Source organism: Lepidochelys kempii, chromosome 22 (genome assembly GCF_965140285.1).
Source record: "Lepidochelys kempii isolate rLepKem1 chromosome 22, rLepKem1.hap1, whole genome shotgun sequence".
In the NCBI taxonomy this organism is placed as follows: domain Eukaryota; kingdom Metazoa; phylum Chordata; order Testudines; family Cheloniidae; genus Lepidochelys; species Lepidochelys kempii.
Window position 1 is genome coordinate 4,530,346 of NC_136401.1, and position 27,237 is coordinate 4,557,582.

The 27,237-nt window shown below is 42.6% G+C and overlaps 1 protein-coding gene across 5 annotated transcripts in view; it reads left to right on the plus strand.

Moving 5' to 3' along the window:
• The window catches only part of FEZ1 (fasciculation and elongation protein zeta 1), a 165,746-nt gene that overhangs the window by 114,744 nt on the left and 23,765 nt on the right, over positions 1–27,237 (plus strand). For all 5 annotated transcript variants that reach the window (XM_073320722.2, XM_073320721.2, XM_073320719.2 and 2 more), the window contains 2 exons: positions 9,385–9,465; positions 24,121–24,196. In XM_073320722.2, coding sequence (XP_073176823.1) covers positions 9,385–9,465; positions 24,121–24,196 — 157 coding nt within the window. The remainder of the gene's footprint in view (positions 1–9,384; positions 9,466–24,120; positions 24,197–27,237) is intronic.

Sequence of the window (27,237 nt, forward strand, 5' to 3'; positions counted from 1 at the left end):
TTGGTTTATATTTACAGGTAGTCAAAGCCACTTAATCAGAATAACGGCAGCTAAAAAATATGCTCATCTCAAAGAAATCATGAGAATTCACACCCAATGTTCTCCAAATGTCTAAAAACTTGCATTAATACTGCTGCTTCTCAGGCCTGGTCTACACTACAAAGTTAGGTTGACATAAGTCACCTTTCGTTGATTTGTCTGTGCATGTGTCTACACTCAGATTTGTGTCCTGCTAACATAAGCACCCAGCAAAACCACCTCCCCAAACACAGATGAGTCATTGTTGACGGCCTGTGATCAGTGCAGTGTGAGTGTAGACACCGTGTGACCCGTGTCAGCTGTAACAGCCCTTCAGCAGCTGTACAGCTCCGGTCACAATTGTAAACTCCACAGCCCAGGGCTCACAGAGACTGAAAGCCCCCTCCTGCCCTTAAAAACACTCCATGTCTTCATGAAAGACTGATTGCCAGCGTGGCAAGCACACCTAGCAGCTCTTCCTTGTTGTGTGCAGTTGCCCAACCAACCATGCTGGCTACACACTCCAGACGTACTTCTGCCTGCAGTATACAGGAGATATTGGATCAAGTGAGCCTGTGGGGAGAAGAGGCACAGCTAAGGAATAGTCATAGAAACATGGATATCTATGAACAGTTTGCTCAGGGGATGTGGGCAAAAGGGGTGTAATAGAGATCAGCAGCCGTGCCATGTGGAAATTAAGAAATTGAGGGGGGCATACCACAACACTCAATTTGGTGCTGAGCCACAGACCGGCGACTTTTATGACAAGCTGCATGCCATACTTGCCAGAGACCCCACCAGCACCCAGCAGCCCACTGCAGATATCTCGGTGGAGCCCAACACACAGAACCCTGCTGTGAACAGCAACGAGGAGGAGAAAGAACACATGGTGGGAGGGTCCAGCTATGCTGCAATTCAGGACCTATTTAAGACTCCACTGCAGTCTAGGTGGTCTCACCAGCCAAGCACGGATGAGCCTGATCCAGAAGAAGGAATCTCGGGTAAGTGTGTGCATGCTTACACTGTTTAAATGTAAAGATGGGCCTGGGCCATACTAAGTTACCAAAGACATATGTATCAACTTTTCATTGTCTTACACAGATGAGAAGAAGTAGGAGTACCGGTAGAGTTGATATCTGCTCATTCCCAGTGCAGGGTGTGCAAAGCAATTTGTTGATGCACGTAGGAATGTCGCTTCGGTCCTCCTGAGAGATTTCACTGACACTTTCATGGACGTGCTCTGCAGACCTCTCCCACAGGTTTCTAGGAAGGGCTGCCTTCTTTCTTCCTTCATGGTAGGACATTTTCCCACACTACTCTGCAATAAGTTCAGCTGACACGATTGCAGTAAACTAGTGGCATATGGGCCCAGGTGGCTTCAGGACACCAGCAGCTGTGTTCTCTGTGCCTTTGTTACCCTCAGGAGTGTGATTTCAGCAAAAATCACCCCAGCCTGTGGAAAACAGTACCAAGTTTCAGTGCCAGTGCCCTATACTTATACCCATAAAAATAGGGACCAAATTGTTTCAGCAACTGAAAATGTTAATGCCCTCCTTCCCCCCCGCACCCCCCAAGGTGACCACTTATAGATCATACTCACTATGGCTGGGATGGAGAGCTGTACTATGCAGAGGCGCTCCACAGCTGAAGTGTCAAGAAGCCTGTCTTATTAACGTTTTATTATGGGAATGAGGGAAGGCAATTTGGAACCTTATATTTTGCTTGTTGTTGTGACATTTACATAATGGTAAATGTGTGTTTTATCTATAGCTGCTGCTGTTAAGGTCTTGAGGGGTACCCTCGTCATCACCATGGAACACCTGACTCTGATGTGAAGGACAAAGAAGAGGAGATCCTACAAGCCAGTGCTGAATTGGAACGCAGACAAAGGGCCCGGCTGGCCAATGGCGGAAGGCATGGAGAGGGATAGAAAGAACAGGGGAAAATGGAGAAAGACCCAAGAATCTCATCAGGAAAAGGAGAGGGAGATGCACCTCGACATAATGGAGCTTCTCAGGTAGCAAACACATATGCTGCAAACTCTAGTTGACCTAAAGGTCCAACAATCATGGATTTGCCATCCTTTGCAGTCCCTGGAGACCTCCATAGTGGCATCTTCCTACACCCTGCAACAATCCACTTGGCACCATGGGTCACATACATACCCCACCACGCCACGCTAGCAGACAGTAAGGACAACTGCAACTTCACATACAGCATTGACCTACGAGAGGCACGGCTGCTGTATGTGTAGCTAAAATGGACTGCATTTGTGCACTGAAATGACACTGAGCAGCTGCTTTTCTAAATCTTTGCTGCCTTTTAAATGTAAAGTTCTCTTCAGTTAATTTATGTTTGTATTGTGTTGCCCTTTCTTAGCTGCACATTTTTACACTGCTTTCACCAGACAATAAAATTCTGGTTTTGAAGACAAATTCATCTTTACTAGTGCATCACGCATATTGCAGAACACGTAGAAGTACTCAAAGCGCCCAGTACTTGTAAGTGTATGGCACCAGACAACTCATAGGTTCAAGAAAATGCCGAGTACCGTGTGTAAATGTACAGAGAGCACTGCTTAATTCATCGTTTCAGTGAAAGAGTGTAATGTTATAAATGTTCATAGGGTTATTATAAGACAGTGTTATACACATAAATGTACAACACATGCTGCACAATTCCAAACAGCCCACAAACCTTTGGGGCCAGAGAAAAGTCCAGCACAGCACACTAGTGTGACGACACCTTTAAAGTGCTCTTTCAAAGCCCCCTACAACTGCATAGCTCCATGCTGGGCTCTTGTAACGGCCCTTGTGTCTGGGTATTCCACCTCTGTGCTCCACCCTAGTGGCAACTTTTCTTCCTTTGCCTTATAGATATTATGCAGGAGACAACAGGCTGCTATAACCATTGGGATATTTTTCTCATTGAGATCCAGTCTTGTGAGTAAACAATGCCAACATCCCTTCAATCTACCAAAAGCACATTCAAATTTTATCCTGCACCTGCTGAGCTGGTAGTTGAATCTTTTGTTGCTCTCAAGGTGGCCTTCATGACCTGGGGAGCAAGGTGTAGGCTTGGTCCCCCAGGATCACTACTGGCATTTCAGCATCACCAATGGTAATCTGCTGGTTGGGAAAGTATGTCCCTTTTTGCAGCTTTCTGAACAGTCGTGTGTTCTTAAAGATGACAGCCTCATGTACCTTCCCTGACCAGCTCACACTAATATTGCTGAAGCATCCCTGGAGATCACCAAGTCTTGCATAACCATAGAGAAGTAGCCCTTTCTGTTGAGGTATGCTATAGGAAGGTGGTCTGGTGCCAAAAGAGGAATATATATGTGTGCTGTCCATTGCTCCACCACAGTTCAGGAACCACACTGTTGCAAATCAGTCCACTATGTTCTGCATATTGCTGAGGCGACGTTTATATGACACAGCTTTTAGCGACATGGCTGTGTCACCAAAGCTGTGCTGCTAGAAGTCGTGCGGTATAGCTGCTGTTTGTCGGCTCTCCTGCCGACAAAAAACTTCTACCCCCAGCGAGTGGCATTCACATTGTCGGCAGGAGAGCGCTCCTGCTGACAACGCTCTGTTCACACTGCCACTTAGAATCATAGAATCATAGAATATCAGAGTTGGAAGGGACCTCACTAGTCCAACCCCCTGCCCAGAGCAGGACCAATCCCCAACTAAATCATCCCAGCCAGGGCTTTGTCAAGCCTGACCTTAAAAATATCTAAGGAAGGAGATTCCACCACCTCCCTAGGCAACGCATTCCAGTGTTTCACCACCCTCCTAGTGAAAAGGTTTTTCCTAATATCCAACCTAAATCTCCCCCACTGCAACTTGAGACCATTACTCCTTGTCCTGTCATCTGCTGTCACTGAGAATAGTCTAGATCCATCCTCTTTGGATCCACCTTTCAGGTAGTTAAAAGCAGCTATCAAATCCCCCCTCATTCTTCTCTTCTGCAGGCTAAACAATCCCAGCTCCCTCAGCCTCTCCTCATAAGTCATGTGTTCCAGACCCCTAATCATTTTTGTTGCCCTTCGCTGGACTCTCTACAATTTCTCCACATCCTTCTTGTAGTGTGGGGCCCAAAACTGGACACAGTACTCCAGATGAGGCCTCACCAATGTCGAATAGAGGGGAACGATCACGTCCCTCGATCTGCTGGCAGTGCCCCTATTTATACACCCCAAAATGCCATTGGCCTTCTTGGCAACAAGGGCATACTGTTGACTCATATCCAGCTTCTCGTCCACTGTCACCCCTAGGTCCTTTTCTGCAGAACTGCTGCCTAGCCATTCAGTCCCTAGTCTGTAGCGGTGCATGTGATTCTTCCGTCCTAAGTGCAGGACTCTGCACTTGTCCTTGTTGAACCTCATCAGATTTCTTTTGGCCCAATCCTCCAATTTGTCTAGGGCCCTCTGTATCCTATCCCTGCCCTCCACCATATCTACCACTCCTCCCAGTTTACTGTCACCCGCAAACTTGCTGAGGGTGCAATCCACACCATCCTCCAGATCATTAATGAAGATATTGAACAAAACCGGCCCGAGGACCGACCCTTGGGGCACTCTGCTAGATACCGGCTGCCAGCTAGACATGGAGCCATTGATCACTACCCGTTGAGCTCGACAATCTAGTCAACTTTCTACCCACCTTGTAGTGCATCCATCCAGCCCATACTTCTTTAACTTGCTGGCAAGAATACTGTGGGAGACCGTGTCAAAAGCTTTGCTAAAGTCAAGGAATAACACGTCCACTGCTTTCCCTTCATCCACAGAACGAGTTATCTCATCATAGAAGGTAATTAGATTAGTCGGGCATGACTTTCCCTTGGTGAATCCATGCTGACTGTTCCTGATCACTTTCCTCTCCTCTAAGTGCTTCAGAATTGATTCCTTGAGGACATGCTCCATGATTTTTCTGGGGACTTGCTGCAGCAAAACTTTTGTCTTTCAGGGCAGGGGGTTTAACACCTCTAAAAGACAAAAGTTTTGTCATTCCATTGCCAGTGTAGACATAGCCTGAGAGTTGCAGTCCTGAATAGCAGGACGTGATTAATGGTCCTACAGAACTGCATGACAATGCCCCGCACTGTGGATTTTCCAACTCCAGAATGACTTCCCTCTGAGAGGTAGCAATCCGGCATTGCAAGCTTCTAGACTATGATCACCACTTGCTTCTCAACTGTCAACGCAATTCTCATTCTGGTGTCTATGTGCTGTAGGGCTGGGGTGATCTCAGGCACAGATCCTGGAATGTGGCCTTTTGCATCTGAAAGTTCTGACTGCTCATCATCCCAAACCTGCATTATGAGGTGATACCACCAGTAGGTGCTTGTTTCTCAGGCCCAGAAGTATTGCTCCACAGTGTGAAGCTGCTCTATGAATGCCGCTAAGAACCTTGAATTGTTTTTTGCTGTGTCCTTTCGCAATCTGTCCTTGAAGAAATCATCATGCCCTCCACTGCTGTAGTGTTTCCTGATAATTTTGGAGAATCTTGTGTCCTGTTGTCATAAATATAAAGGGAAGGGTAAACCCCTTTGAAATCCCTCCTGGCCAGGGGAAAGCTCCTCTCACCTGTAAAGGGTTAAGAAGCTAAAGGTAACCTCACTGGCACCTGACCAAAATGACCAATGAGGAGACAAGATACTTTCAAAAGCTGGGAGGAGGGAGAGAAACAAAGGGTCTGTGTCTGTCTGTATGCTGGTCTTTACCGGGGATAGACCAGGAATGGAGTCTTAGAACTTTTAGTAAGTAATCTAGCTAGGTATGTGTTAGATTATGATTTCTTTAAATGGCTGAGAAAAGAATTGTGCTGAATAGAATAACTATTTCTGTCTGTGTATCTTTTTTGTAACTTAAGGTTTTGCCTAGAGGGGTTCTCTATGTTTTTGAATCTAATTACCCTGTAAGATATCTACCATCCTGATTTTACAGGGGGGATTTCTTTATTTCTATTTACTTCTATTTTTTATTAAAAGTCTTCTTGTAAAGAACTGAATGCTTTTTCATTGTTCTCAGATCCAAGGGTTTGGGTCTGTGGTCACCTAGGCAAATTGGTGAGGCTTTTTATCCAACATTTCCCAGGAAAGGGGGGGGAGGTGCAAGTGTTGGGAGGATTGTTCATTGTTCTTAAGATCCAAGGGTCTGGGTCTGTAGTCACCTAGGCAAATTGGTGAGGATTGGTGAGGATACAATTTGCCTAGGTGACTACAGACCCAGACCCTTGGATCTTAAGAACAATGAACAATCCTCCCAACACTTGCACCCCTCCCCTTTCCTGGGAAATGTTGGATAAAAAGCCTCACCAATTTGCATAGGTGACCACAGACCCAAACCCTTGGATCTGAGAACAATGAAAAAGCATTCAGTTCTTTACAAGAAGACTTTTAATAAAAAATAGAAGTAAATAGAAATAAAGAAATCCCCCCTGTAAAATCAGGATGGTAGATATCTTACAGGGTAATTAGATTCAAAAACATAGAGAACCCCTCTAGGCAAAACCTTAAGTTACAAAAAAGATACACAGACAGAAATAGTTATTCTATTCAGCACAATTCTTTTCTCAGCCATTTAAAGAAATCATAATCTAACACATACCTAGCTAGATTACTTACTAAAAGTTCTAAGACTCCATTCCTGGTCTATCCCCGGTAAAGACCAGCATATAGACAGACACAGACCCTTTGTTTCTCTCCCTCCTCCCAGCTTTTGAAAGTATCTTGTCTCCTCATTGGTCATTTTGGTCAGGTGCCAGCGAGGTTACCTTTAGCTTCTTAACCCTTTACAGGTGAGAGGAGCTTTCCCCTGGCCAGGAGGGATTTCAAAGGGGTTTACCCTTCCCTTTATATTTATGACACCTGTATTTGCAACGCTCGTGAGAATATTTCAGAACTGTGTCAGGTCCATGCTTCTGTCAAAGATGGTGGACACTGAACAGTGCTATGCAGGCTTGTGGGATCTTAACAAAGGTGTGAAAATCATGGGAAAGTGATGGCATTATGGAATGGAAAAAGTTGCATGATGGGAGCTTGACCCCAATTTCCCAGAGTTACCTGTGTAACTCATTTTACCCCGCAACACAGTGCAAAAACTTCCCAGAAGGCACTGTGCTGGATGGCGGCATGTGGCTGTAACATTGTGGGGTGCAATCCAGACCATTGAGGGGTTGTCATCACCTGCTTTATAATCCTCAGTGCCTTGTAAAATGCTCTGCTGCTGTAGCTTCCAGCCAGCATACAAACATGCACTGTCTGTGTGTGATAAGCCTCTCTGGACCAACAACTCTGACTCCAGCAGCCTGCTTCTTGCACCACAGCAACACTCTGGCCTCCAGCAGCCTTGGTTTCACCTGGCAAGAAGACCCCAACATCACTCACTCTGGATTTTTCCCCAAACCATGTGATCTGCAACGTCCAGCCCTTTGCTGGACCATTCAGAGGGATACTATGGTTCATTTGCTCCTCTAAAGAGACAAACTGCATAGCTTACCACTTTGACTGGAGTTAATAATCACTCCAGTTCAAACGGCACTGGATTGGTTTAGATTAAAAGTAAAACAAGTGTATTAACAAAAGGAAATAGGATTTCAGGTGAGATCAAGTATAAAGAATAGACTTATAAATGGTATAAGCAAATCAAAGTGAAAAATGCTTTCTAGATATTAAGATTTAACAATACTACACTCCTGATTCGAGGTAAGATTCTTCCCAAACCACTTCCCAGCAAGGTGGAAGGATATTCCTCCCCCTTTGTCAGGATTTTCTACAAAGTCCAAAGTTCTCTGTTCCTTTGTCTTCTTAGGTGAATGATAACTTGGGGTTCTTTGTACCTGTCTTTTATAGTCCAGTGAACCTTTGAAATGGATTCTTCTGAAGGTTACCCCCAAAGTAAAGTTCATTCAAACTGTGAGGAAGGTGGCATGGAGTCTGCTGATGAAGGAGATTCCATGCTGGCTTTTTCCCCCACCAGTGTTTGCTAAAGTGAAATGAATGTCCACTTGACATGTGATTGTCAGTTGATTCTCTGACACTTGGCTGGAGACGTTGGTCTGTCCTTTTTCTGAGAGAAACTTGTTTATCCAATTCCCCAGATTTGTCTGATAAACACAGTTTAGTTCCACATTTCCTTCATATCGGTATGGTCCATTTGGGCATTTTCCATACCTACACCATGCAAGAATATTAATAATCAGTGTGTTATTGCTTTATATTGATATTTTCCATGCTGCCTTTTGACAGATTATGGCATTAGTGAATTGGGGTACACTGAACAGGTCAGATGATCTGAAACTCACTAACAGATACCAGTGACCGCTGGTCCTCTTGCACTGGGATGCTGTTAGGGTCACACTGGCGTACTGGGATATCTACTCACGGTGCACTGCCCTTTGCATGGATATAAATACTCCTAGAGAGCATGCAAAATGCCAGTGCAGGCAGCCAAGTATGTACAAGCAAAAGCAATACGCTAACTGTGGCAGCTGCATGCTGACATACCTTGTATCACCCGGACTTTGTTGTGTAGACATGGCCTTGGCCTGCAGAATACAGAAACAAAGGCATTGCCAGACTGAATCAGACCAAGAGTCAAAGTAGTTCTATATCCTCCCTCTAACAGTAGCTAGTACCAGCTTCTTCCAAAAGAGGTGCAATACACCCCAAAATAGGTACTTATGGAATAACCTACACAAAGGGGTAAGTTCATTCCTGACCACTCAGTTAGATGTCAACTTATACCCTGAAATATGAGGATTTATAAACATTCTAATTTTTAACCTTATCTATTGCAACTCTGGAATACCCAGTCCTTTTTTTAACTTTGCTAGTCTTTTGATGTCAGTTATATGTTGTGGCGATGATTCCATAGGTTAATTGCGCATTGTGTAAAAATATATTTTATAGATTCCAAAGCCAGAAGGGACCGTTGTGATTGTCTAGTGTAACACGTACTAGTTATTATCTAGTATAACACAGGCCATAGAACTTCCCCAAAACAATTCCTAGAGCAGCTTTTAGAAAAACATCCAAATATGATTTAAAAGTTGTTAGTAGTAGAGAATCTAGATGCCCATTAGTAAACTGTTCCAGTGGTTAATTATCCTCACTGTTAAAAATGTACGTGTTATTTCCAGTTTGAATTTGTCTAGCTTCAGCTTCCAACCATTGGATTGTGTTTCCTTTTACAAGTTTTAAATTTGTCAACTTTAAGTTTCATTCTTGTGTCCCATTGTTCTTGTATCATGGGAAATAGAAGTGCCCAATTTGCCTTCCTTGGACCATTCATAAATTTGTAAAGCTTTATTGTATCCCCTCTAGCACTGCGTAAATCAGATGCTTTTCTCTTCTATGCAGCGATTCAGTATGGAAGGAATCTCTAATATCTTGCAGACTGGTATTCGGCAGACATTTGGGAATTCAGCAACTGATAAACAGGTGTGTGTAAAGTCCTCTGCATAGATCAGGTACTCCCAGGAGTCGATGCATGTCATTTCTTCTGAATAAACAAAAACATTTCTATTATTTCATTTGAAGAAGAAAGCAGGGTTTTGAACAGAGTTGACTGATATTAAACCAATTGATTTACAAATATTTTTGCAACTAAAAGTGCTGAGTTTGGTTTGTGATGACTTTTGGGCTCATGATTTCCATTTTTCATTAATATTCAGGCACTGCTTGGTGTTTTAGAAATTGTGTGCAAATCCTAAAATTTTCACACAATTTAGTATGAAGGACTTCTCATCTGAAAAGTCATGTCAGAAAGTTTGTGATTCATTATTCACTGAGCGCTACTCATTCTTCTTTTTAAAAAGTTTCACTCATCCAAACAGGAACAGAAACAATACTGTGTGATTTAGATGACCAACCACATAAAACAAAGGACAAATAGTTGAAATGAACAGTTTGTGATTAGTCAATAGTCTGAAAATAATTCATCCAGAGTATTTGGTGAATACTTATGAATAATGACCTTTTTAAAGAAGGATTCAGTAACCAAAAATGGAACTAAATTATGCCCAATGTTATCTGTACGGGGTAATTCAAACTGCTCTGGCTGGAATTCTGAAAGAAATAAGAGTTTGAGGAAAAGACATTTGGAATAAAGAAACCACACACTGCTCATCTCAGGTCTCACTCCTGTTTGCTATGCTCCTTGGCTTAGCCCTGCATTTCAACATTAGAAGATTTGCATTGCTTTCCTGTCTCTCTCCAGTGCTTAGTGAACTGGCTCAGACTATGTCCTCCATTATAAGGACATTTAAGTTCTGAAATAATCTAAAACATGAAAAACTATAGTGGTTCTTCTTTCATAAATCCTCTGTGATCTCTTCAAGAGCTCCTTGTGCTTTGGTATTACAATATGTCTCCTTCCAGCCTCCAGAGAAGTTATCCAGAAAATCAGCACACCTTTAGGCTGGTTTAAGTCTTCTGTGGCTCTCTTGTTGGGCCCCAGGAGCCTCCAGGCTGGTGTTAGGGGTTGAAGGTCTCTGGTAGCATATGTTGAATGGATCTGTGCTGCCTGGGGAGGGTTTCACGAGGGTTAGATCCCGTGAAAGGACACAAGACTTCCATGTAGATGGCCCTGGACAATCTGGTGGTCCATATGGTACCCAATGCATCCACCACATTTCAGGATGTGCTTATTGGCATCTACCGTGGAGTGCCAGATCCCATTCCCTCCAATGGCATGCTATGGGATACTTTCTGAAAAAGAGTCCTTGTGGAGGTTTCTTCATAAAACATTCCCTCCTGCCACTTTTCATGTTGGAGGAAACGAATTTTCTCAGAGTTTGACCCAAAATGAGGTGTGATTCCACATGAGTCCTGCTCCTTTACTGTGCACCATTCACCCTGCATATAGAGAGAGGCAGGAGTGAGGCAGAAACAATAGTGCTTGATCATGTGCTTAATGACTGCATCATAAAGATGCATGCACCCCAAGGGGAAGGGTTAAGATTATGGCCTTTCCTAACTTGTGAGTACTTCACTCAGTAACAATGACTGGGTTTTTACCATTGTTTTTCTCAATTAATTCCCCAGATGGTTAAAAAAAAATTGCTTAAAAATAAATTACATAATGTGGAACTAACTTTTTGTTTTAAGTATTTGTTAAACAAAAGGGACCTGCTATGTAGGATAAAATTAACTCGGACAGTGTAAACTCTGAGTGGCTGGACCATCCCATCTTGGTGTAAATCAACAAATTAAGAGTTAGATTGTGGATTTACCATAGTTGTTGATTAGCCTGGCTTGCTGTAGTTATGGCTGGTGAGCTACTTTACAGTCCTTGTGCTGAAGTTTGATACAATACTGTTCTACAATGTTTTGTTCTGTGAAATTGCGGAACTATTAACTATGGTTTGTAACCTGTCTTTTAAATCAGCTTCTGTACCCAATGACTGGAAGATAGCTAATGTAACGCCAATATTTAAAAAGGGCTCTAGAGGTCATCCCAGCAATTACAGACTGGTAAGTCTAATATCAGAACTGAGCAAATTAGTTGAAACAATAGCAAAGAATAAAATTGTAAGACACATAGAAGAACATAAATTGTTGGCAAAAGTCAACATGGTTTCTGTAAAGGGAGATCATGTCTTACTAATCTATTAGAGTTCTTTGAGGGGATCAACAAACATGTGGACAAGGGGGATCCAGTGGATATAGTGTACTTAGATTTCCAGAAAGCCTTTGACAAGGTCCCTCCCCAAAGGCTCTTAAGTAAATTAAGTTGTCATGGGATAAGAGGGAAGATCATTTCATGGATTGAGGACTGGTTAAAAGACAGGGAACAAAGTGTAGGAATAAGTGGTAAATTTTCAGAATGGAGAGGGGTAACTAGTGGTGTTCCCCAAGGGTCAGTCCTAGGACCAATCCTATTCAACTTATTCAGAAATGATCTGGAGAAAGGAGTAAACAGTGAAGTGGCAAAGTTTGCAGACAATACGAAACTGCTCAAGATAGTTAAGACCAAAGCAGACTGTGAAGAACTTCAAAAAGATCTCACAAAACTAAGTGATTGGGCAACAAAATGGCAAATGAAATTTAATGTGGATAAATGTACAGTAATGCACATTGGAAAAAATAACCCCAACTATACATACAATATGATGGGGGCTAATTTAGCTACAACTAATCAGGAAAGAGATCTTAGCATCATCGTGGATAGTTCTCTGAAGAGTCCACGCAGTGTGCAGCGGCAGTCAGAAAAGCAAACGGGATATTAGGATACATTAAAAAAGGGATAGAGAATAAGATGGAGAGTATCTTATTGCCCTTATATAAATCCATGGTACGCCCACATCTTGAATACTGTGTACAGATGTGGTCTCCTCATCTCAAAAAGATATACTGGCATTAGAAAAGGTTCAGAGAAGGGCAACGAAAATGATTAGGGGTTTGGAATGGGTCCCATATGAGGAGAGATTAAAGAGGCTAGGACTTTCAGCTTGGAAAAGAGGAGACTAAGGGGGATATGATAGAGGTCTATAAAATCATGAGTAGTGTGAAGAAAGTGAATAAGGAAAAGTTATTTACTTGTTCCCATAGTATAAGAACTAGGGGCCACCAAATGAAATTAATGGGCAGCAGGTTTAAAACAAATAAAAGGAAGTTCTTCGTCACACAGTGCACAGTCAATCTGTGGAACTCCTTGCCTGGGGCAGTTGTGAATGCTAGGACTGTAACAGGGTTTAAAAGAGAACAAGATAAATTCATGGAGGTTAAGACCGTTAACGGCTATTAGCCAGGATGAGTAAGGAATGGGGTCCCTAGCCTCTGTTTGTCAGGGGGTGGAGATGGATGGCAGGAGAGAGATCACTTGATCATTACCTGTTAGGTTCACTCCCGCTGGGGCACCTGGCATTGGCCACTGTCGGCAGACAGGATACTGGGCTGGATGGGCCTTTGGTCTGACCCAGTATGGCCATTCTTAAGTTCTTACGTTCAACATATTCATTAATGATCTGGTTCCAAAGAGGATGGAGCTCGGCTGTTCTCGGTGGTGGCAGATGGCAGAACAAGGAGCAATGGTCTCAAGTTGCAGTGGGGGATATTAGGAGAAACTGTTTCGCTAGGAGGGTGGAGAAACACTGGAATGGGTTACCTAGGGAGCTGGTGGAATCTCCATCCTTAGAGGTTTTTAAGGCCTAGTGTGACAAAGCCCTGGCTGGGATGATTTAGTTGGGGTTGGACTAGATAACCTCTTGAGGTCTCTTCCAACCCTGATATTCTATGATTCTTTGATACGTTAGTTAAAAATTTAAGCATTGTTGGGTAAAACAGAGTCCATTTAATTTAGACGTAAACAGTTTAGCTTTGCCTTTATTTTTGTACATTTAAAGCTCACTGCCTTAGGACCAGACCCCTATCTGTAAGTCAGAGTCATGATTCAGTGCCTGGTTCCCGCTTGCTCCAGGGTAGAAGTAATTTGTGCCAGCCTTTTACTTGGTACAGATTACTTGCCCCTCCATGCCAGTGTAACCCTGTGGTTGCTCCTGTGATCTGAGTCATAGAGGATGTGAGTTGTTACAGCCCCTACTGACAGAGTCTTGGTTCAAGCACTGGGCAGCTCATGCATTTAGCTGAGGAGGTCCCCAGTGTGTCAGCCATCACATCAGCTCAGCTGTCCACCCACTCCTCTGCCACTTGCCCATTCCTGCCTGGGAAGGGCAGTAGAATCCCCACAAGCTCTGTAAAGCGTGATGTAGGTACAGCCACAATCTTACTCTAAACTTGTAAGTCTTGATGCAACTCGGACTTCAGCGCCTACATGAAACACTATTCCAAATAACAAGCCACTTTCCTAATATTGCTGATTGAACTGGTTGAAATTGTGGTTTCCCCAGGAAGTCTTTCTGCAGTAGGGGTGCCAAAACTAGGGCTTCTCAGGGGAAGCATCACCACACAGTGCTGAGCAGCCCTGGATAAGCATAAAAGAAGCTTTGTTACAATTCCTAGTTTAATTTAATGATTTAAGTGACCAGGTTTAGGTGGGGAGCCAGGGGGGAGCTTGATGGAAAAGGAGAGAAATGAAGGGTAAGCTGGAGAGAAGCAGGTTCCTCCCCAGCCCATCTCATGAGACCAGCTACCCTTTTGGTACAGTACCAATTCACAACAATTATTATGGGGACACTTGATCCCCAGTGTTAGATTTGGTCATAAAAAATGGGAGCTGAAAGTGCTACTGGGCCAGAAGCCTCAGCTAAAAGTGGTCAGGCTGAAGGGGAGATGGAAGATGGGAGTCTGAGCCCCAGGGCGCTAGGAAACCTGAAAAATCAGTAAATCAGTAACAAATTATCTTATAATAAATGACAACATAACAATTTCCATTCTCATCCTTGCTCTTCAGTCACATATGGTGAAATTCAGCCCTGTGCAGGGGACCAGCCTGAGGCAGAGGCATTACCTGAACCCTCACCTCTGTGCAGGGCCAAGCAAGAAGCATAGGTTCCACCGAACTGTGCAGGACCTGGCATAAGGCCCAGACTCCTAACCCCTGTACAGGGCCCAGCATGAGGCCCAGGCCCCACAACCCCATACTCCTCCATAGGAACTGGCATAAGGCCTCGGTCTAAATCCACACCTCTTTGCCTGGGGACAGCCAAAAACCTAGGCCACACCTGACATCTCATACCTGTACAGGGGCCAGCATGGCACCACTTAAGTCCCACTGAAGCCCTCAAAATAAGGTTTTACTGGCAGGGTAGTGGGGCCTACACCTAGTGCTGGCCCATGAATAGGGCTGAGTATCACCCTAAGACAGTGATACTCAGACTGCGGCTTGCGAGCTGCAAGTGGCTTTTTAATGTCTCTCCTGTGGCTCTTTGTAGCATGTGATATTAAAACACTGTATGATTTAATCATTAACCAATCACAGTGCTTTTACGATGTTATTAACCAATTAAGTTATTAACTTGCACTAAGTTATTAATATATTTGCCGTGAGAATAATATATAATACAAAAACTATTTCCTCTGTCATACTATTCACATATGAATGGTACAATAGTAAATGAAACAATGAATTCACACTACTGTGGCTCTTTTGGGTAATGTTGATCATTAATTTGGCTGAGTATCACTGCCATAAGAACTTTCCAAAATGTTCAGATTTGGGGCCAAAATGTTCCAGGCTCAGTCTTTGCTCAGTCTATGAAATAATCAGGTGATTATTTTATATGGAAAATCTGAACAAAAGTTTTCAATTATTTTTGAGGGTAAGGTGAGTAAGAAACAACCAAACATAAAATACTTGCCCTATTACAAAAGAAGTGTTCCAGGCTCAGTCTTTGCTCAGTCCATAAAATAATCAGGTGATTATTTTATATGGAAAATCTGAACAAAAGTTTTCAATTATTTTTGAGGGTAAGGTGAGTAAGAAACAACCAAACATAAAATACTTGCCCTATTACAAAAGAAGTGTTTGCAATGTCTTTGTTTTATCAGCCATACAGCCAAAAGTGTTGAAAAGGGACACAGTCCATTGCCTTTGGCTGCTTTGGTGGAAATTGCTTTTCAATTATGAAAATCAAGTATCTGTGCTGTAGATTATCCCCAGGCCACGCTGAATGTATAAGTGGCTTTCACTGAATCATAGACTGCGGTAAGGACAGAAGACCTTGCCTTAGTCACTGTACACTACATGAACTCATGGAGTGATTGTCTTAGCTGCTGTATACCTGTAAGGTGCCCTGTAAGGTCCTCAGGAAAGCCATTAATTTGCTGCAGACATTAGGAGGTCTGCAGCAGGAGAGTTCCTCTCTTGCATACCTTCTAAGGTGAAGAGGGTTGGAGCTTCTCTCCATCACCTTCCTGGCCTGCTGATAGTATATGCACATCCACAGAGACTCCTAGCAGCTGGAGGTGCTTTGGGGAAAGGATCTGTGGAACAGGATGGTTCCAGTGGCATCCCTAACATGTGTGGGACAGGGCATTACATTGGGGCCAGAGGGGTCCTAACATGTTTGGGACACTGTGTTCCAGTGAGACCTCTAGCATTTGTGGGACAACGCGTTGCAGTGAGACACTAGCGTGTGTGGAGCAGAGCATTTCTGTGCGGTCCTGGCATATATTGGACTGAATGTTCCAGTGAGGTCCCAGCATCTGTGAGACATGGTGGTTGAGTGGGACCCCTAGCATGTTTGAGAAAGGACATATCAGTGGGGTCCTAGCATGTATGAGAGAAAGTATTGCTGTTGTCTCCTAGCGTGTGTTGGACAGGGAGTTCCAGTGGGGCCTCTTCCTGCCCAGCTGAGCCTGCCTGCAGTCAATCCCTACTCCCTTGCTTTTCCTCCAGGTGCAGCCTGTGGACTTAATAGGCCTACCTCGCCCCCTTAGCCCCTACCAGGCCTGTGTGGGGTGGACACCTGATCACAACATCTCAGGATCAGAACCAAGAAAGTCTGAGACCTCAGGAAACAGTGCGGGGTGGAAGCCATGATAGTGAAGCCTGCTCCAGTAGCCTCCCTCTTTTCTTTATTGTCGCCCCTCAAAGTCTCTTTCTTTAAGGATCAAAAAAAAAAAAAAAAGGGGGAAGCGATAGGTGGAATAGCTCATCCCCTCGTTATTTCGTCCACCCATCAGGGCTAATATCTGACACATTAATTTTGGTTCATCAATTTCTAGTTCCACATTTTCTGTTTTTACCACACATGATTTTACATAGTCCATATCAACAGGCCCTTTTGTTTCGACAAATTCAATTTTTCTTTCTCCTTTTTGTACTTTTTCCTATCAACATTTTTTATTATAGGTTATTTGGACATGTTATGATCTTTCACATACTTTGTACAGTTGAGCTCACAATTAGAGTACATTCGTAGGCCCATTTATCACAACATAATCCCTCTTTTATGAACCAATTATGCCTAGGATCGAACATTTGTTCATAGAATCATAATTACAAAGAAAAATTATCTTAGTTTATGCTTAAGGAAAAAGAAAAAGGTTCTTGGTTATATTTTAAGGTGTGCAAATTCCTTATCTCAAAATTGGAATTTATAAATTTTACTTAATTAGATGTTACAAAAATTAAAGTTAAACTTTCCAGATGTTAACAAAGCTAAGAACTTACAACTCACTTCATTTGTAGCTAAAACAAAAGTTAAAACTGCTTCTGTTTAAAAACAAACCAGCTCTTATCACTTCTTTGGCTGTATGCCCAGAATGGGTAAAGATGGCAAAAATGTCCCCCCTCTTTTGTCACTTACACAGATAAAGCTGTACATTTACACAAACCATGAACATTTTATGCATTAATGGTTAAGCTTGTTCACTTGGAGAAAAACAGCCCTGGTGGCATTTGTACCTAAGTATATTCCCTCCTTTAAAAAGAAGCAACAAAACGATGTTCTTTTGGAACCACTTTTGTATTTGTGACCCATTTGCAACACCAAAGGTGGCAAAAACAGCAAGGAAAAAAATTGCAAAAGCTAAACCACAAGGGAAAAAAACATTGCAAAACCAAAACAATTAGAAAAATTACCTAAAATTTGGTATTTCAAGAGCCCTTGGTTCTGGTGATTTGAGATTCAATTCACAGTCAGTGCAATAGCAGCCCTGAATTAAGATGGCATTTTGTTAACCAGAGGGTTACCCAAGGCATTATTTCAGTAAAAGTCTCTGTTAGCAACTTAACCTACAACAATTTAAAATAATTCATTTTTACCACTTTTGCTTTTTCTTAAAAATACTTTTTTCATTAAATCTTCAAGATTATTGCCAATTACAGTAACTGAAACCCTCAAAATAGAAGAAAAAATATGAAACAAAGCATGTGTTAAAATATTTTTTAAAGTTAATAGCTTTAAAATACTTGTTAACCCCCTTTTATTTTAAAGCAGAAACATTAACAGTTTGCTTTGCATGCTTATTTCAAACAAGCTCAATGTTTATTATAGACTATTGTGATATATTATGAACTTGCACATCCTTTTTACAGTTGAGCTCACAATCAGAGTAAATTTATAGGCCAAATTATCACAACAGGTCCTAACATGAATGGGACAGGGCATTCGAATGGGACCCCCTAGCTTGTGTGAGACAGGGCTTTCAAGCGAGAGCCTAGAGTGTGTGGGATACGGTCTCCCACAGTATTCTTGCGAGCAAGTTAAAGAAGTATGGGCTGGATGAATGGACTATAAGGTGGATAGAAAGCTGGCTAGATTGTCGAGCTCAATGGGTAGTGATCAATTGCTCGATGTCTAGTTGGCAGCCGGTATCAAACAAAGTGCCCTAGGGGTCAGTCTTGGGGCCGGTTTCAACATCTTCATTAATGATCTGGAGGATGGCGTGGATTGCACCCTCAGCAAGTTCACGGATGACACTAAGCTGGGGGGAAAGGTAGATACGCTGGAGGGTAGGGATAGGGTCCAGAGTGACCTAGACAAATTGGAGGATTGGGCCAAAAGAAATCTGATGAGATTCAACAAGGACAAGTGCAGAGTCCTGCACTTAGGACGGAAGAATCCCATGCACTGCTACAGGCTGGGGACCAACTGACTCAGCGGCAGTTCTCAGAAGAGGACCTGGGGGTTACAGTGGATGAGAAGCTGGATATGAGTCAAGAGTGTGCCCTTGTTTCCCGGAAGGCTAACAGCATATTGGGCTGCATTAGTAGGAGCATTTCGACCAGATCGAGGGAAGTGATTATTCCCCTCTATTCGGCACTGGTGAGGCCACATCTGGAGTATTGCATCCCGTTCTTCCTCCCCTCTCGCCCCTCCCCCCCCGAAAGAATGTGGACAAATTGGAGAGACTCCAGCAGAGGGCAACAAAAATGATTAGGGGGCTGGGGCACATGATTTATGAGGAGAAGCTGAGGGCTTACTTAGTCTGCAGAAGAGAAGAGTGAGGGGAATTTGATAGCAGCCTTCAACTACCTGAAGGGGCGTTCCAAAGAGGATGGAGCTAGGCTGTTCTCAGTGGTGGCAGATGACAGAACAAAGAACAGTGGTCTCAAGTTGCAGTGGGGGAGGTCTAGGTTGGATGTTAGGAAACACTATTTCACTAGGAGGGAGGTGAAGCACTGGAGTGGGTTACCTAGGGAGGTGGTGAAACCTCCATCCATAGAGGTTTTTAAGGCCCAGCTTGACAAAGCCCTGACTGGGATGATTTAGTTGGGGTTGGTCCTGGTTTGAGCAGGGGGTTGGACTAGTTGACCTCCTGAGGTCTCTTCCAACCCTAATGTTCTATGATTCTATGGTGTTCCAGTGAGTCCCTCGCATGTATGGGCCTGGCCTTCCTGTGGGGTTCTAACGTATGTGCAACAGGGCATTCCCAGTGGGGGCCGAGTGCATATGGGCCTGGGGGTTTTAGTGGAACCTGAAGCCTGTGTGGGACAGGCATTCCAATGGGTCCCTAGTGTGTGTGGGTCTGGGCCTTGCAGTGGGGTCTAACATGTCACATGACAGTCCAGTGGAATCTAGCCTCTGTGTGACAGGGCATTCCAGTGGGAATTAGTGTGTATGGGATAAAACATTCCAGTGGGGTCCTAGCATGCATGGGACAGGGCGTTGCAGCCTCTCCCCTTAGTGTTAGTGGGACAGGGCATTCCACTGGGACTCAAGTGTGTTTGCAGTGGGGTGTTCTATTGAGTCCTTCCGTCCTAGCATGTGTGACAAAGGGTGTTTCAATGGGACAATAGCATGTATGGGATAGGGTGTTCCAGTAGGTCCCTAGCATGTGTGGTACTCAGCCTTCGAGTGGGATTCTAGCATGTGTGGGACAGGGCATTCCAGTAGGGTCCTAGCATGTGTAAGAAAGGGTGTTCCAGAGGAGTTCAAATTCCGAATTTGACATACGTTATTTTCAATTTTTGGCATCCCAGAGGAGCTTTGAAATTTTTGAGTGGGACACCTCAGCCTTTCTTTTCTCCTCCCCCTCCTTTGTTTTTCTTTTCTATCATCTTTTTTTCTTTGGGGAATAAAAAAATGAAATCTGATAGAAAAAATTCTGTGTTATAAGATTTTTATAAGAAGCTGGTTAATCACTCAAAGGTCAGGAAATGCAAAAGCTAAGACTATACACACAACCATAACCTGGTCTCTTACGCATATGATTTATGATATGTAATATGTTCACATCCATAACTAATTTGATTATCACACAGTTTCTCAAATAATGCACTATTTTATATTCCATATAAAACCATATTATATTCCAAAACCATATTAAAGAACATTAAGACTGCTAACTCTGCATTGTGATATAGTCTTTCTTGACAGGTTTCTATTTCCCAGAACCACTCATAAAGGGTGAAATTCACCCCTGTGCAAAGGGTCAACACAAGGTCTATGCGCCACGTAAGTCCCATTTTACACCCTATTTTGTTCAAACAATTTACCTAGACATCACCGTTATCCCATCTTTTTTTATGCTAAAGCTATCAAAAATGTGGCAAAAAATTATATAATCAGAAAATATTTTTTCTAATCTTTCATTTCCCAAAATGGCTGACCATTCTCCATCAAACTTTCCCTGTACGTTCACCTTTGAGCAAAGAAAAGTGGCCCAATTCCGCGATGCAAAATGAGTGCTAAGTTGATGAGAACTAAAATATTTATACCAATTATACAGTTGCCTTGCCCATGTGCACAGAACGTCAATGAAAAATCATGCTTCAGGACTGGAAAACTTCAGCCCAAAAAGTTTGGGAAGTTATGAGCAACTGAAAAACAAGGGGTAGAATGGAAACACCTGTAATCTTAACGATGGTTTTGCTAGCTACTTTTCTGGATTTTTTTTATAACTAGGTGTGCATGGATAGCATTTGTAGAATCCACAACATAAAGTGATAGTGAAAATTTGCTAGCATATATAGCTCATGTAAATATGCAACAAAGTTAGTTGCATAATTAGTTGCCTTGTCTCCTGAATTCAAGCTATGGAAGGCTGTGCTTGAGGAAATGTACAAAACATGGTCCACTACCAAAATTATTAGAATAAGTGCCCTAGAGATAAGAAAAATGTATATTAAAAGTCTAAATACACATCTGTATATGTAATGTTATAGAAAAATATAATACATTGTGCTACTTGCAATATAATATATAATCCTGCAATTACAGGCTGTATTGTAATACATATGCACAAGGGGGCAGAGTTAAGCTTATGTATGTAACCTTAATTTTGATGCTGCTTGATTCTTAAATCCTTAATTGTGCCACTGTGAAATTCTCTTAATGGTGTTTTTTTTTTGTAGGGAACTTGGTCAAAATTGTAGAGAAATGGTGTTCCTACTCCTTTCCCCACTTGGTAAACATTTTCTTTATGCTATGGCCTATTTTAACTAGTCGGGGGAAATAAAAATCTTCCCATGACTCTGACTCAGTTTTTAAAAGTATTTTAAATGTAGTTTAAGAAGCTACTGTAATTATAGAGAATGTGCATTAGCAGGTTCTGGTGATTCTAGGCACAAAGCCAAAAGGTCTGTAATCAGTGCACAAGTAGCCTGCTATTTACGGCATGCCATGGCGTGGGTTATTGCTGCACTAAGCTGTTCCTGGGTTTCTTTGGAAGTACCCAACTGAGGCTGACAAGATTGTCCTTCAAGTTTCAGTAGAACTCTGCACTATCTGCCCCAGATGCACTGCATCGGGGTCTGATCCAGAGCTCACTGAGCGATGTCTACATTGTGGGCACTTTAACAGTGGACCTGTAATATAGACGCTTCCTACAGAGACAAAAGGGGTTTTTTTTCCCTCAGTATAACAGTGTCTACACTGGGAGTTAGACTGGTATAGCTACAGTTCTTGCGGAGGTAAATTTTCACATCTCTGAGCACTGTAACTATGTCAACCTAACTTTTTAAGTGTGGACCAGACCTAAGTTGAAGGAAAGACTCCCACTGGCTTCAGTGAGCTTTGGATAAGCCCTAACAGTGACAGTACCGTACAAAGAGCCCTTTACACACCCAGAGACATAGAGAGAAAAAACAACCACAACAACAAATGCTCCATTCACCCGAAAACAGAAAAGCTATAGTTTATAAGCTTTGCTCTGTGGAGCAGCAGTGGTCTGGAGAGAGGTGAATAGTCACATAGGGCTTGATTCTGCACTACCATAGTCAGGAGACGCTATTATCTATTGACTTCCTAGGGCGCAGATTGCATTAGAAGAAAGCTAAACATGCCCTGCCTACCTTCTTCATATTACTTTCCCATATAAATAGTTACTGTAGCCTTCACAGAGATGTTACATAATGGAGTGGGTCACTGCATTTGTGAATGTGAGAGGAGTTTTCAGTTTCTGTCAAGAAATAGCTCACACCATGAAAAAAATTGACAGCCCCCACACTAGAGGATTAAAAACTGAATTCAAAGAAATAAATAATCCATTTGTATGTAAGATCACTTCCATGTGCCCACAACTCTGTCTGACCTGTGAAACAAACTAACCCTACCCCAAATTCAGTGATGCTCTCAACCTAAGCCACTAGTATGAGTGCAAAATAAAGGCAGAACAAATACAGAATCAGTGACCATAAACCTGAGGTGGAAAATAACAGTAACAAATTACAGTAACAAAACTGAGTCAGGAAGAACTGTGCAATCAGCGTGAGAGTGGAGATGGTGAAACTAAGAGACACCATCTCCTGCAACACCAAAACATAAATGCAAGTAACAGTTTGTCTACATGGGGGCATCCAGGAAAGTTAATCCAAATTGAAGCCACTTTAATTCTGAATAATAGCATCTATATGGGATTTAGTGACATTTAACTAATCCACTTCAAATTCACACCTTTAGTTAATTTGGATTAACTTTCCTGGATGTCCATGTGTAGAAAAGCCCTAAGATGCAGATGAAGTGAGCTGTAGCTCACGAAAGCTTATGCTCAAATAAATTGGTTAGTCTCTAAGGTGTGGCACCTTATTTACTTTTGAACATCTAAAGAAACATTTTGCTTAGGAAAAAGAAAAGGAGTACTTGTGGCACCTTAGAGACTAACCAATTTATTTGAGCATAAGATGCAGATGAAGTGAGCTGTAGCTCACGAAAGCTTATGCTCAAATAAATTGGTTAGTCTCTAAGGTGCCACAAGTACTCCTTTTCTTTTTCCTAAGCAAAATGTTTCTTTAGATGTTCAAAAGTAAATAAAGACCTTTCCATTAAAAATTGACCAGGAAAACTGCGGAATCCAGGGGGAAAGGAAAGATGCAACCCAGATAGCTTCAGCTTATATTGACTAGCCAACCAGTCGGACCAGACAATGGCCAGTGGTCATGGGATAAAACCACACACATACACAAAAAAGCCCTATCCCAGCAGGAGCTTGAAACTTAACTGTGACTAAAACCCACAGTAGTGGGTAGAACTGTGGGAATAATTGATTTTTCAGCTCACTGGCAGTGTTGAAATAAGAAGAAGAAGAAGAAGAAGAAGAAGAAATTTTCAGGTTGACCAAAAAATGCAATTTTTCTGAATTTTCAGCAAATCATTTTGTAAGTTTTGTTTACTCTGCAATGAAACATTTTGAGTTGATTTTGACTAGTTTAAAACATTTTTATTGCTTTTAAATGAAATTGCAAGTAATTTTGAAATGAAAAGTTTTGAATTGAAAAATTGAAATGTCTTGTGTCAAAAAGGTCTAAATGAAATATTTTGACATTTTCAGGCGGGGGGGAGGTTGACAGAAACAATTTGACAAACATGAATTTCAGAATGTTTCAGCCAATCCAAATCTGCATTTTTCGGGGAGGGGAAAAACAACCAAAACCAAAAACTTTGGCCAGGATATTTCACCCAGCTTTAGTAAGGGGCTGGGTAGAGTCAGAACTTTTCTGCAGGACCCTCCAGAGGCCTTGTGTTTCCTCCAAAATGGTGGGCAGAATTTAGCCCTTGCCTGCCTCTGGCATATCCTGAGGAGTTCTGTCCTTGTCATTCTTTGGCACCAATTGCATAGTTTGTCATACCAATATATAATAATATTGAATTGAAGATTATTTTCTAGAGCATTAGCCTCTTTACTTAGTAGAGTTTTTTGTGTGATTTCTTTTCTTTCATATCTCACATGATTCTATAAGCAATTTGGTTTCACATTAGCTTGCCCTGCAATGGCGAGAGAATAATGGTACATGTCATTCCTTTCTAGTATTTGAACACGGTTATTCCATATGAGAAGAAAGGGTCACCTCCCTCTGTCGAAGATCTGCAGATGCTGACAAACAGTAAGTTCCTGGGTTTGCCATACATATTATGTCAGAATGCCATTTTAGGGTATCATGTTAGGCTCTCTCAGTGGTAAGGCCATTTGGGTGCAGAAGGACTTGTGAAATTCAGCAGGATATTAGACCCTCTATCATTTTGACTCTACTGAGCTTGGTTCTGACCTAGAAATCCCAAATCTGTGAGACTGAAGCTCTATTTGAAGAAATTCATACATTTCATGACAATCATGTGCACTGGGTTTCATTTACAGGCTTGTATGTTCAGAGTGGAGCTGAATGACACATTAGCCAAAACAGGAAAAGGCAAGAAAGGATAGCACAGGGAGAGGATGTTTTTCAAATTCCTACAAACAAATAACATTCTTCTTCCTTATTTATCTGATTTCAAACTATTACACTTTTTTTTTTTTTTTTTGCTGGCAATTAACTTCCAGCTTTCTATACTGGAAAATCATCGTGTGCAAGAACATTTTGAAGGTTAAAGTGCATTTCATAAACATCCAATATCTATTAGTTAATGAATTTAGCCCCTAACTCTAACTTGGAACAGAAAATAAAAGGCCGATATGCTATGACAAGCCTGGTACATTCTGGGAAACTCGGTTCCTTCTGTGTCTCCATGGCAACTGCGTATTGTATTGAATGAAGCAAACACTGGCTTCTGTTCTTCTGAAAGGAATGAAATGCTATGAATGGCTGGCTGTTTTATACAATTTCTGTATAAGTGACAGTTTGTGAGCAGTGTCAAAAACGGCTTGTCTCTAGTACCAAAAAACTTTCCAGCAAGATTACCAAGGATAAAATCTTTTGCACAATTAATTAATGTGAAAATTGCATCAGGTTGTGATGAAAACATATGTTATATTTAGAAAGACATATCTCAGTGTTCTTTGAAGAACAACCAGCCCTACATTCACAGTCCCCTGAATTAAGGGCTTTTCTCTTCTGTTCAGTACACTGCCCACATCACCATGGTCCCAGAGCACCTTTCAGCAGTGCATTAGCAACATGATTAATATCTGTCTTGCGTCTCCCCCCCCACCGCCCACCCCATAGGATGCCAAGTGGACAGAAAGATTAACAAGAATCACTGAAAGATGAAACTTGAACACATGAAGTGAAAACAGGAAGTGAAAGTTACAGAAAACAAAAGTGAATCTGACCACTCTATAATGCAGTATACCATACTTTGTCTTCCCATCAAAGGAATTCCAAGGGCTTTACAAACATTACTGACTGAAACCCCCGGCTTGCCCCAGGGGGGCCAGAACAACGGTTATAGTGGGGGTGCTGAGAGCCATCGAACCAAACTGTAAATCCTGTATATAATGGAAACCACTTCTGGCCAGCACCTCTAACAGCACCCCAAGTTCCAGCGCCTAGGGATTGGGAGGTATCACGACCCGTGTTTTACAGGTGGTCACAGGGACATGACATGGCTTGTCCAAGTCACACAGTACGTCAATTTGAGAACCCACAAGTCATTCAGGCCCAATTTGTCAAAGCAGCCACTGATTTGGGGTATCCCAAATTTGGTTGCCCAAGTTCAGAAACTCAAAATCAACCTGTCATTTGTAAACAATTTGGCCTCAAACTCTATATGATATATATTGCCCATGGCAACCATTGTGTAGATTGTCCATATTTTATTTCGAGTACACTTAGAACACAGCATATTTTGAGGTTAGAAACTTAATTCTCGGGAAATTGTGGTGACTCATGGGAGATGTAGACCCGCCGTGGAGCCTGGCCCATAGAGGAGAATGAGGGAATGAGGCACCCAGAATTAAGACTCCAAGAGGCACCATGGTGGCATTTCCAAATTTAAATTTTCAGTTTCAAACTACAAGTTTTCAGACAAAAATGTTTTGCTTCAATTTTTCTCTGAAAAGTAAAATTTTTCATATGATTGTTTTCAAGCTGCTCTCCTTCATTCTTTTACTTGTGAAAAGAGACTGAAAACAGAAATACGTGTTCTTTGAGTACTGCCCTATGGCTGCTCCACTTCTGGTGCAATAGTTCTAATAACCTATGAACCTGTCTGTAATGGACAAAACTGGAGTCCTCGCTTCATATGGGTACCATGTGTCTGTCAGTACCATGGGTCCCCATTGTCAGACCTCCATCTTCTGGTAGAACAGGACTCTCCATCCTTTTCTGTGAGTGCTCCTCCATTAGATGATATTAAGGAGGATGAAGGAGACTTCCCGTTGGTCTCTTATATTTCTGTTCAGAGTTCTCCAGCATATCTGTTCAGTCACAGGGAAGATCACACTTGTCATCAAGGATGATGGAACCAGCCCAGCCTGCCACTCCCCCTCAATTGACATACTGGGATGACTGTAAGAACCCCAGGACTAGAACCAAGATCTACGGAGCCTGGGATGACTGGTAGTCCCACGCTGCCACCGGGAGGCCATGCAGAGGCACAGACAGGGAGCACTATGGTAGGTGTGGCAGGAAATGCAGCCCAAGAGACCCAGAGCGACGGTATCCTGCAGCCCTCTCATTTCCAAGCTCTCTATATAACCCCAGGAGTTGTCCCAGGAAGTCATCTGGACAATCTCACAGACTTCAGCCTGCTGCAATGCCAGACCCTGCTTGATCTCCTGATCTCCAACCTCTGACTCCAGCCTGACTCTGACCCTGATTCCTGACTCTTAGTTCTAACCTGGTACTGCCTCTGATCTCTGGTCTTCGACCCCAGCCTGACCCTGACTCTTGCTTACAGAACCTGGATCTTGCGATCCCTCCAGCCCCTGCACAGTGACAACCACCCCCTGATGGGCAGACTTCATAGAATCATAGAATCATAGAATATCAGGGTTGGAAGGGACCCCAGAAGGTCATCTAGTCCAACCCCCTGCTCGAAGCAGGACCAATTCCCAGTTAAATCATCCCAGCCAGGGCTTTGTCAAGCCTGACCTTAAAAACCTCTAAGGAAGGAGATTCTACCACCTCCCTAGGTAACGCATTCCAGTGTTTCACCACCCTCTTAGTGAAAAAGTTTTTCCTAATATCCAATCTAAACCTCCCCCACT